This window comes from Tiliqua scincoides, chromosome 14 (assembly GCF_035046505.1).
Source record: "Tiliqua scincoides isolate rTilSci1 chromosome 14, rTilSci1.hap2, whole genome shotgun sequence".
Classification (NCBI taxonomy): Eukaryota; Metazoa; Chordata; class Lepidosauria; order Squamata; family Scincidae; genus Tiliqua; species Tiliqua scincoides.
Genome location: NC_089834.1, coordinates 2,287,401 through 2,299,426, shown reverse-complemented (window position 1 = coordinate 2,299,426; position 12,026 = coordinate 2,287,401). Strand labels below are relative to the sequence as shown.

The 12,026-nt window shown below is 53.4% G+C and overlaps 1 protein-coding gene across 1 annotated transcript; it reads left to right on the top strand.

Annotated features, from left to right (window-relative positions):
* The first annotated feature begins 1,257 nt into the window (after positions 1–1,257).
* Positions 1,258–10,454, top strand: DERL3 (derlin 3). The gene is made up of 7 exons (XM_066609799.1): positions 1,258–1,371; positions 1,521–1,586; positions 1,683–1,756; positions 3,126–3,219; positions 6,004–6,199; positions 7,337–7,427; positions 9,655–10,454. The coding sequence occupies exons 1-7, from the start codon at positions 1,279–1,281 to the stop codon at positions 9,752–9,754; spliced, it is 714 nt and encodes a 237-aa protein (XP_066465896.1). The 5' UTR covers positions 1,258–1,278; the 3' UTR covers positions 9,755–10,454.
* Positions 10,455–12,026: the final 1,572 nt, after the last annotated feature.

Sequence of the window (12,026 nt, the reverse complement as noted above, 5' to 3'; positions counted from 1 at the left end):
TCAGGCCAAGATCTTGGGTTAGCATGAATATAGGGGTGGGCCAAAGCAATTCATCGCCACTAAAGCACCCTCCCCCCACCACAGTGTGCATACTCTCCCCCCCCCAAACCATCATCAAGCCCTTCACCCTCTTTGTCCTCCTGTTCCAGACCTCCTGGTGCATTTTGTAGACAGAAGTGGTGGGAGAGTTCTGGGCCTGGACTCTCTCTGTTCCCAGTGTTCTCCCACCAGCCGCCTTGCAAAAAACAGTGGTCTAGATGGAGAAGAAGGCAGGGACTGAGGCAGCAGAATAGAGCAGCTGGGCAGGTGGTGGACTGACATAGGACCTCTCCTCCCTCAGCCTGTTCACTCTCCTATCCTGCTGCATGAAGCAAGGGGTTCCATCAGCTTCATGACTGGGCCATCCTGGCGAAGTGTGTGGGTTGAGTGTGCTGGAGCATCTCACACGGTGGCAGCGCTTTTAGAAGGACTGCAGTGGGGAGGCTCTGCTTGACCTGCCTCCCCACCCACTGCATGTCCCTGCTGTTCTAGAGCCTCATGGTCCTCACAGTGGCACTTCAGAGGGGAGGCCCTGCCTCACCTGCCTCCCCACCTGCACATCCCTGCCATACACACTTACCCAGGAGTAAGTCCCATTGGAAAAAAACGGGCCTTACTCCTGAGTAGACATGCCCAGCACTGTGCTGTGTGTGCCCCACTGTGAGCTTCTTTCCCACCAGCGGGGGGGGGGGGGCTGGGGAGGGCAGCCTGACCATGCCCGAGCCAGCTGGAGGCCGCCAGCTGCCTGCCCCTGTCCTCCAGGACACACAAGGAATTGGGGCGCAGAGCAGAACTGCGGAGGAATGGGTGGGACTGCTCCTCCACACTTCCGCTCCTCTATACACCCCAGGGGGCGGGCGAGGAAGCATCGCTCCTCCTCGGAGGTCTCCGCCCACTCCCTGGAAAGCAGGGCGGGGCTTCCTTCTCCGCACGCGGCGGCCCCAGCAACGGCCCCTAGCAACGGCTCCGGCACCTCCCGCCCTCGTCGCTGATTCGGCCCCCGGCCGACGCCGACGCCCACGTGGCCCTTTCTTCTGCCGACACAACAACCACTCCGCGCGCTCCTATTCGTCACTCTGCTCTCTTGCCCCGCCCCCAGGGCAGACTGTGCTTCCCGGACCAGGCTTCTGCGGAGTGGGAGGGGCGCGAGTGGCGCCGTGATTGGTGGGGAGAGAGGGAGGGGGCGTGGCCTGCGCGCGCCCTTAAGGGAGCCGCGCCCTCCCTGCGCGGTCTCCGGCCATGGCTCAGCAGGGTTTGGCGGCGGAGTTCCTGGGCATCCCCGCCGTGACGCGCGCCTACACCGCCGCCTGCGTCCTCACCACCGCCGCCGTGGTAAGCAGCTTGCACGCATGTATGTGTGTGCGTGCACATGTATGTGCAGGCGTGTTTGCACACATGGATGCATGCCAGCCCTGCAGGGCTCTGCCCCGAGGGGAGGCTGGCCGGCGCTCCCCTGAGTGTCCTCCTCGCTGTCCCCGCAGCAGCTGGACCTGGTCACGCCCTTCCAGCTCTACTTCAACCCGGACCTCATCTTCAGGAGGCTGCAGGTGAGTCCTGGCCGGCTGGGAGCCAGCCCTGCGGGCCGCAGCGGGCCTGCTCGCGAGGAGACTCACCCTCCTGCTGCTGCTTCTCCCCCTCCCCAGATCTGGAGGCTCCTCACCACCTTCCTCTTCTTCGGGCCGCTGGGCTTCAGCTTCTTCTTCAACATGGTCTTCCTGTATCCTTCGCCTGGGCTCCGCTGCGGGTCCCGTGCCAGCCGCCGAAGACTTCCAGGGAGCCGCTCTGACCAGGGCACCCCAGAGGCTGTGGCTGTCCAACTAGACGGTTGTGCTCCAAGGCAGGGGTGTGCGGTGAGTGGGGAAGCAGGTGAGGCAGAGCCTCCCCACTGGACTCCTTTGGAAAGCATCGCTGTCATGTGAGGCACCCATAACCCATGTGTGAGTTGTGGGTGCCTGACCCAGCAGCGGTGCTTTCCGAAGGACTCCAGTGGGGAGGCGCTGCCTCACCTGCCTCCCCACCCACTGCACACCCTTGCTACAAGGGAAAGTGAGAACATCCTAGGCTATTTTTGCCCCCATCTGAAAGCAGAGGCTGCTGTAGAGCAGAGGTCTTCCACCTTTTTTGTGCCACAACCCCAATGGATTATTCACCACTGCCAATCCTTCCCCCCAGGACCCGATCTGCCCACCCCACCCCTGACTGCCCCGTTTCTCCTACCTCTTCTGTCTCCACAACAACCCTGCTAGGAGGCAGCCTGAGCAGGGGCAGCCTTGGGAGGTGTGGGGCAAGACAGTGAGAAGAGACTGTGCAGCATTCTGTTAAGAACTCAGTTCTGATAAGGCAGGACCGTGATTGGATTGGATCCAGGCCCTCTCGTGCCCAGGGTTTGAAAGGTTGCCATGAACCCCCAGATGAGGCTTTGTGACCCCATTGGGGTCCTGATCCACAGGATGAAGAACACTGAAGAACATTACCCAGAGTAAATGGGTTATGGGAGTGGATGGAGGCATCTCTGGCCCTGAAGCAGGGCATCGTCTAAGTGTGGCTGTGTCTGGTATTTTGATAAGAAGACTAGAAACTCCCTCTCTCAGTTACTGCAGAACATCCCCTTGAAAACAGTGGGGGTGGTGGTGGTCACGTATTCTTGGGCCAAAAAGCTAATGAGCAAGTTATGTTCATAAAGCAGAAGCACCCAGGAAGACTCCCAAATTAGGCTCCTGCAGGTGCCCCCCTAAGGAGTCCCTTGGCAGTCAAGTGCCATGCAGCCTGCCATCCCACCTTAAGCTCACTCTGCTTCCTAGCCTTGAGCAGCTGCAGCTGGTCGATTCCTTGATCCCCCACCAATGAATTGGCTCTGATTTTTCTGAAAGGGGATGTCCTGATGCTTCTGGAGCCTAAGTTCCTGGCCAAGTGTGCATGTGGGTGTTGGCGCATGGGTGACAGTGGCTGGGGGCTTGGCCAGGATCAACTGAAGCTACACCCCCCCCCCACTGTGAGAGGCCTCAATGTTTGTCATAGCAGTGGGGTAAATTGCGTCCAGCCAACCATCTGTTAGCTTCCTCCACTCCCTGGGCGCCTGCTCATAGGTACCGATACTGCCGGATGCTGGAGGAAAGCTCTTTCCGTGGAAGGACTGCAGACTTCATCTTCATGTTCCTCTTTGGAGGCTTCCTCATGATAGTATCCTTTCCTGTTGAGTTGCTCTAGCTAGCCTGGGTTCTCCTTCTGTAGGGGACTTTTGGCCTCAGGCCAGAGGCCCAGTTAATTCTCCAACCCCAGGTTGACTAGAGCAGATTCTCAGTATGGAGAAGTGACAGTTGCAGCCGTGTGCAGCTCAAGGGCTTGACATAAGAACATGTTTTCTTAACTGGTTCAGGCCAAATACAGCTTCCTGTATTTTACATGTAACATGGTACCTATGTTGAGCATTGCAGCTAGTCTGCCAGCCTCACCCATGCAACCCTGCAGTGAGGCAGCTGCTGCCTTAGCAAAGCTGCTCCCATAGAGCCAGGCTGGAGGGGAGCTGTTCCCAGCCTGTCCCAGCATCTGTGGCTCTTAGCTTCCCACTGAAACAGTGGCCTCCTAGGAAAGGGTTCTAGTCCTTGGATGCATTTGTGTTGGCTTAAGGCAGTTACCCAGTGCTGGAACCTGGAAGTAAAGGGTGATGATACAAGACACATCACGCAATGACATCACCAGCCACTTCCCTGTTACAATGCCAAACAGAGTCTAAAAGTAATAGCAAGGCAGCCAGGGCAGCTGGGAGGGCTTTTCCAAGCAGGCGGTTTTTGCGCACAGCCATTCTGCCCTCCATGCCTTACCTTCTGCTGGTATTTTTAGGCTCAGACAGCAGGCCTCACAAGATGTCCCTGAGGAGAGCCTTGTGATGCCCCAGAAAGTTGCGATGCACAGATTGGCTTAGGGAGTTATGTGTTCTAAAACCAAGCACCACTGAACATAAGAACAGCCCCACTGGATCAGGCCATAGGCCCATCTAGTCCAGCTTCCTGTATCTCACAGCGGCCCACCAAATGCCCCAGGGAGCACACCAGATAACAAGAGACCTCATCCTGGTGCCCTCCCCCACATCTGGCATTCTGACTTAACCCATTTCTAAAATCAGGAGGTTGCACATACACATCATGGCTTGTACCCCATAATGGATTTTTCCTCCAGAAACTCGTCCAGTCCCCTTTTAAAGGCGTCTAGGCTAGACGACAGCACCACATCCTGTGGCAAGGAGTTCCACAGACCGACCACACGCTGAGTAAAGAAATATTTTCTTTTGTCTGTCCTAACCCGCCCAACACTCAATTTTAGTGGATGTCCCCTGGTTCTGGTATTATGTGAGAGTGTAAAGAGCATCTCCCTATCCACTCTGTCCATTCCCTGCATAATTTTGTATGTCTCAATCATGTCCCCCCTCAAGCGTCTCTTTTCTAGGCTGAAGAGGCCCAAACACCATAGCCTTTCCTCATAAGGAAGGTGCCCCAGCCCCGTCATCATCTTAGTCGCTCTCTTTTGCACCTTTTCCATTTCCACTATGTCTTTTTTGAGATGCGGCGACCAGAACTGGACACAATACTCCAGGTGTGGCCTTACCATTGATTTGTACAACGGCATTATAATACTAGCCGTTTTGTTCTCAATACCCTTCCTAATGATCCCAAGCATAGAATTGGCCTTCTTCACTGCCGCCACACATTGGGTCGACACTTTCATCGACCTGTCCACCACCACCCCGAGATCTCTCTCCTGATCTGTCACAGACAGCTCAGAACCCATCAGCCTATATCTAAAGTTTTGATTTTTTGCCCCAATGTGCATGACTTTACATTTACTGACATTGAAGCGCATCTGCCATTTTGCTGCCCATTCTGCCAGCCTGGAGAGATCCTTCTGGAGCTCCTCACAATCACTTCTGGTCTTCACCACTCGGAAAAGTTTGGTGTCGTCTGCAAACTTAGCCACTTCACTGCTCAACCCTGTCTCCAGGTCATTTATGAAGAAGTTGAAAAGCACCGGTCCCAGGACAGATCCTTGGGGCACACCACTTTTCACCTCTCTCCATTGTGAAAATTGCCCATTGACACCCACTCTCTGCTTCCTGGCCTCCAACCAGTTCTCAATCCACGAGAGGACCTGTCCTCTAATTCCCTGACTGTGGAGTTTTTTCAGTAGCCTTTGGTGAGGGACCGTGTCAAACGCCTTCTGAAAGTCCAGATATATAATGTCCACGGGTTCTCCCGCATCCACATGCCTGTTGACCTTTTCAAAGAATTCTATAAGGTTCATGAGGCAAGACTTACCCTTACAGAAGCCATGACTCTCCCTCAGCAAGGCCTGTTCGTCTATGTGTTTTGAGATCCTATCTTTGATGAGGCATTCCACCATCTTACCCGGTATGGATGTTAGGCTGACCGGCCTATAGTTTCCCGGGTCCCCCCTCTTTCCCTTTTTAAAAATAGGCGTGACATTTGCTATCCTCCAATCTTCTGGCACCGTGGCCGTTTTGAGGGACAAGTTGCATAGGGCTGTTTGAGGGACAAGTTGCACTTAGGCGCAAAAGAGCCCCACTGGATCACGCCTAAAGCCCATCTAGTCTAGCTTCCTGTATCTCACAGTGGTCCACTGAGGCACCTTTTCCAAACAGGAGCACAAGCTGCCCGTTCAGTCTGGCAAAAACGTGTGCTTGGCCAGCCTAACCAGTCCCACTCCCAGATCATAAGAGAACCGCCATCAACCCTTTCCTGCTCCAGCAGCCCTCTTGCAGTCTTCCTCCCTGTCCAATGGCAGTAGCCCCTGGCCTGTGCCCAGGGTGCTTTGGGCCAAGCCACTGGGTGCATGCTCATCATGGCTTGCCCCTAGCAGCACCCATTTGCTGCTCCCCTGGCCCCCCACTGCAGCAGGCTAGGGTGACAACTTGGGGCCTGTGTGTTTCGCCCTTGACTCTGGAGTGGCCAGCTGTGCGGTTTCTTTGCCAGCCTTTTCTTCCTGGGTCAGGCCTTCACCATCATGCTGGTGTACATCTGGAGTCGCAGGAACCCCTACGTCCGGATGAACTTCTTCGGCCTGCTGAACTTCCAGGCACCCTTTCTGCCCTGGCTGCTGCTGGGATTCTCGCTGCTGCTGGGCAACTCCATCGTCGTTGACCTTCTCGGTGAGGGAGGCCACTCTCCCTTGTAGGGGAGCAGCAGCAGCAAGGGGAGCTGAGCTGCAGGGGCCTGGCGGTGGTTAACCTGGGCACCTTACTGAGCACTGCAGGTCGCTCTCAAGGCAAAGAGCAGGGAGAGAGGCTGCTAGCCCCTCTGGCACCCAGGGCCATGACTTGCAATGCCACTCCTGGAAGTGCCTGATCCAGAAGTAACTGCGGTGACCTTTTCTGGCAAACTGACTATAACTTTGAATGGAACGGAAATCATTCAGTGCAGTTTGTTTCATTGCATCTGCATTAAATTAACTATCGAGTGATATAGAACATGAAGGTATTATTCATAAATACCAAACTTTCCATAATTTCCACAAGCTCCCTGGACACCCCCCTCAAGAGCTGGTACCTGTGCCAGTGTATCAGCAATGTCTTTGCTATGCCCCAAGATTCATGGCTGTGCTGTCCCAAATCCAGGTAGCCCTGGTTGATTGGTGGCTATGGCTTCCTTCTTCCAACTGAAAGACTGGCCCCGAGGAACACGTGCCACAGGGTGGAGTGGGTGGTACCCCTGGGTTGCAGTGCAGGCAGCACATGGATGCACTCTGCACATACTTTGAGGTGCTCTTGGCGCAAGTCAATCTGGTCCCCTTGGGGCCTGCTTTTCAAGCGAGCTGCTTCCACAGTCCTGGTTTAGCACTCAGTGACCCAGGAGTGTGAGTCTAGGACTGCAGATCCCTTATATGGAGGGGGAGCATGTTTGTTGCCAGAGCATTTGGAAGAAACCACCTTGCAGGTCAGTGAAAGAGCCCTGAAGGACTGCCGGGACAACTGGCCAGCTTGGTCAGGTAAGGAGCTGGGCATCTGTGGTCTAGTCGTGGCCTCTCCTGTCCCTGGCTGTAGTTTGAGAAGTTGGCATTGCTGAAGGGTTCCTAATGGCTTGGTGGAATGGCAGTGGCTCTCAGTCACAGGGGGGAACCACTGCTACCCTCAAGCTGCCAGTCTGCTACATGACACTGGTGGCAAGTGGTGGTGAGAGTTGGTTACTGACTGGCATGCTGCCTATGCTAAATCAGGGCCTTGTCTTACACTGTACCTGTGCAACTCGTCTACCATTAAGGGTCCTCACTGCAGTGTCTTCTTTGCCAGGGATTGCTGTCGGCCATGTCTACTACTTCCTGGAGGATGTGTTTCCCAACCAGCCCGGAGGGAAGAAGCTGCTCTTCACACCTGGTTTCCTGTAAGTCGCTTGTGGCTAGCTTTTGGCTTCTGCACAGGAGCAGAAGCTTCCTTCAGACAGCCCAACCAAGCCCCTGCAGGGGCTGCAGTTAGGACAGGGCTTGCCTACCAATGTGACATTCTTGGTAAGGGGTCAAATGGAGGCTCAGGTCTTGAGGACACAGGCCATGAAAATAGAGCAGAGCCACACAAACCACGGCCCAGTGTTTGCGCAGATTCGTCCACCTGGTTAGCTGACCTTTTGGTTCCACTCGGGTGCCGTATGACGTCCTCCTCTTTCAGAGGTCAGGGATGCTCTGGGCAGCCATGCCTGCCTGGACGTCCTGTTGCGCGGCCTTCTGGGATGCCGGGCAGACAACCATGACTGCCTAGAGCATCCCTGTCCTCTGAAAGAGGATGTTGCGTGGTGCCCGAGCAGAACACTTGGATGCAGTTTGGACGGGGACTGCATTCTGGGTGCGCAGCAGTTGCAAGTTGGAGCACCGCTGCAACAGAGGAAACAAGGCTAACCCCCATGGTACTTTTTTAGCTGCACAAAGAGGGGAACTTTGTTTTTTAGGGGAACAAAGTCCTGTGGCACCCTAAAGCAGTAGTTTTCAACTGGTGTGCTGTGAAAGGTCTGCATGGGTGCCGCGGGAGTTTAGAGCAGTGGTGTCCAAACATTTTGGCCAGAGGGCCACATCATCTCTCTGACACTGAGTCGGGGGCCAAGAAAAATTAATTTACATTTAAAATTTGAATAAAATAACAAATGAATTTATTAGAGGTGGAACTTATATGAATGAATGGAGGTCTTGCAGTAGCTCAAGGCCTATAAAAGGCCTTGCACAAAACAAGGCCGGCCTTTCCATCGCTGCCACTGCAGCATCACAGGCGTGAAACAGCAAGCAGTGGAGGGAGCTCTCGTCCCACAGCTTGGGTGAGAGGTTGAACAGTCATTATCATGCTGAGAAAAGTTGCATCAGGCCAGCATGGGCTCTAGCAAGTCTCTGGAGGGCCAGAGGCTCATTGGAAACTGGGAGCTCCCTGAGGGCCAGACTGGGAGCCCCCAAGGGCCGCAAGTGGCCCCCAGGCCTGGGTTTGGGCAACCCTGGTTTACAGCACACTCGCTGAAAAATCACTGAAACTCTTCCAGGTTCTGTGGCTCTGTTTCTAGGGCATCTGGCTGTTACAGGGATGACCAGTGTTTCACTTTAGAGCTCCTGGACCTTCAGCAGTTGTGTAGAGGACAAGTTGCACCTGCTAAAATTGCCTCCTCTACACAATTGTGGAAAGGTTGGCCACCCCTGGTCTGTTACAAATTGCAGTGGCAGCAGAGGAAGAGGGACAGACCATTTGTTACTACAGCCACTTGACCTAGAAACAGAGCTGCAACTCCCAGAAACGGGAAGTGATGTGACAGGAGGCCAAGACCAGAGGTCAATGTGCTGTTGGGAACCTGCTGCAGTAAAGCCTGATAGATTTAACGCAGCAGAAGCCTCTGGTGGGCAGCCGTTAACAGCCGTTGCGTGAGGCGAAATCCTCACTAGGCAGGTAATAGCCCGTGAACAAGTCCAAGGCCTGTTTGGAAAGTCAGGTCTTGGCTGAAGTGCCAGTAGCAGCTGCAGCCTGCTGTTGAGTGAATGGCCGGTTGCCACATGGCTGCTGCCACCTCATTTGCCAAGTCTGGGAGAGCAGCTCTGCCCCCCTGCCGTGTCTCTGGCCCCTCTTCTGGGGAAGAGTGATTTGCATGTGCGGTAGCCATAGCAGTTGCCAGTACATGGCTTGGAGGGGCAGAGAGGCTGCAGTGCTGGGTCGCGACTCCCTCATGCAGCCTGCAGGCCATTTTCTGCCTCATCAGGAGAGAACAGTGGTTTGACAGTTGCACTTAGAGATCTGGGAGAACCAAGTTCAAATCCCGGCTGAGCCATGAAGCTTCCTGGGTGACCTGGGTCCAGTCACCATCTCTCAGCCTCACCTACTTCATAGGATTATTGTGAGGATGAAAGGAGGGGAGGAACCAGGTACACTGCCCTGAGCTCCTTGGAGAAAGGGATAAAAATTATGAAAAATCAAATCTCATGCAATGATTGTCACAGCCAGCTGGCTGGAGAGCTGCTTTGGTCCAACAAGACTGGCTCAAGCCATGCGGGTTGCTGTCTTCTGCCCCATGGAAAGAGTTCTGAGTGTGGGGAAGGACCTCCCTCATGTCAATTTCACATGTAGTATTGGCCTCTTGTCATTTGCAGGAAAGTTATATTTGACCCCCCAGAAGAAGACCCCAACTACAACCCACTTCCTGAGGACCATCCAGTACCTCTTCAAGATCAGCCACAGGCACCGCAATAAAGGGCAGGGCAATACAGCCCTCCTTTCCTTCTTGCTGGACTGATACTTGCTTGGACAAAAGAGCGGCTCATCCCAACAAGTGCCCTGCAGACCCTCAAGCTGTGTTTCCTTGGCCCTTCTTGGTTTCTCCTGCTGCTGAGCTGTGCTCCAGCTTTGTAGAGAGGAAGGGGAAGGCTGTGCCATATGCTGACATGAGTGGAAGATGGCCCTTTCACATCCTAGTTGGGATGGGAATGTGGACAGTGACACTGGGCAGTGATGGGTTAGGACTGTGACCACATATGTGCAGGCACAAATCTCAGACTACAGGCTGGGAAAGGAACAGTGCTCGCTCTGTTTGCCATCAACAGCGAGCACTCGCAAGCAGCCTGCCTGGCTCAGGCCAAATCCTATCCAACTTTCCAGCACCGATGTAGCCATGGCAATAGGGTGTGCGCTGCATTCTGTGGGTGCGGGGGGGGGAAGGGCATCAGGAAGGCCTTATGGTAAAAGTACATTTGTTTCCTTCCCTTGGTGCCATCAGTGCTAGAAAGTTTGATAGGATTGGGTCCTCGCCTCCTCGTTCCTCACCCACTCCAGCATTGATGAAGGTGTTTCAAGATTTGTGAAAAAAATCAAAGGAGCAAAGAATATATTATTTTCAGCTTATATCTCCCTGTGTCCCTCATGATTCAGAACAGCTATGGCCCCTCTTGATTGTGTTCTTAAGTCACTCTCTCTTAGCAGGACAGTTTGCCACTATCTAAAACAGGAAGTGGCGGCCTCAGCTAAGAGGATCCAAGCCCAAGAACCACAGAACACCACTGTAGCTTAGCTACGCCCAGTGCTTTTCAACCAGCGTGCCATGGCACACTGGTGTAACCTGGGAATTGGGGGGAGGGTCATTTATTAGTAGGGCCACTGGGGAATATGAGCCCCTGGCTGGCAGTATGGTGTGCCTTGTCACTTGTCCAAAAACTGATGACCTTGACAATTTTAGTGCCTCCTTTCTCCACCCATAAAATTATATATAAGTTACTTAGTCATGTCCCTCCTTAGCTGCCTATTCTCTAAACCAATGGTCATAAGAACAGCCCCACTGGATCAGGCCATAGGCTCATCTAGTCCAGCTTCCTGTATCTCACAGCTGCCCACCAAATGCCCCAGGGAGCATACCAGATAACAAGAGGCCTGCATCTTGGTGCCTTCCCTTGCATCTGACATAGCCCATTTCTAAAATCAGGAGGTTGCACATACACATCATGGCTTGTAACCCATAATGGATTTCCCCCCCAGAAACTTGTCCAATCCCCTTTTAAAGACATCCAGGTCAGATGCCATCATCACATCCTGTGGCAAGGAGTTCCACACACGGAGTAAAAAAATATTTTCTTTTGTCTGTCCTAACCCTCCCAGCACTCAACTCGAGTGGATGTCCCCTGGTTCTGGTGTTATGTGAGAGTGTAAAGAGCATCTCTCCATCCACTTTATCCTTCCCATGCGTAATTTGGTATGTCTCAATCATGTCCCCCCTCGGGCATCTCTTTTCTAGGCTGAAGAGGCCCAAACGCTGTAGCCTTTCCTCATAAGGAAGGTGCCCCAGCCCAGTAATCATCTTAGTCGCTCTCTTTTGCACCTTTTCTAATTCCACTATGTCCTTTTTGAGATGTGGTGACCAGAACTGGTCTTCAACCTTCTCTGTGCCACAACTCAAATAAAGTATGAGACTAGGGACTGTCAATCCTGCTATCCTGTCCACCCCCCACTCTATTACAGAGAACAGAGCTGGGATGGTGTAACCAAATATTCTTATTAGAAAGAGTTACCGCAAAGCCTGGCACTAGTGAAAGCTATTTTAGCAGAATTGTTAAGAAGCTGAGCAGGGCTTCTCCTGGTACCTGAAGGAGTGCACCAGATGCCTCCCACTTGTAGTAGTGCTCTAGTCTAGTGCTTTTCAACCTTTTTTTATTCCTGTAAGTTGCTGCAACCCATAACTGATGCTTCATGACTCCAGTGGAGTTTTGACCCTAAGGTTGAAGAATACTGCTCTAAACTTAAGACCCCAAAATAACCTTTCGTCATAGGAAAGAAGCACTAGGTGGTTTAGGTGTCCCTTTTGGCACCTTTCCCAAACCCTAGAAAACTACTCTGAAGAACCTTCTGCTGAGGTAAACTTCTTGAGTCCTGCACAATTGTCCTGGTGCTAAGAAGTTTGGGAATTACTGCACTAAAGAGCTTGGTCAATGCCTGCTTCAGACAGCAGCTGCCTCCAGTACTGATTTTAAGCCCTTGA

Coding starts and splice junctions, on each gene's coding strand:
- DERL3 (XM_066609799.1), top strand. CDS start 1,279: ATGGCTCAGCAGGGTTTGGCGGCGGAGTTCCTGGGCATCCCCGCCGTG. Junction 1,757..3,125: donor TTCTTCAACATGGTCTTCCT/GTATCCTTCGCC, acceptor GCCTGCTCATAG/GTACCGATACTGCCGGATGC. Junction 3,220..6,003: donor TTGGAGGCTTCCTCATGATA/GTATCCTTTCCT, acceptor TGGAGTGGCCAG/CTGTGCGGTTTCTTTGCCAG.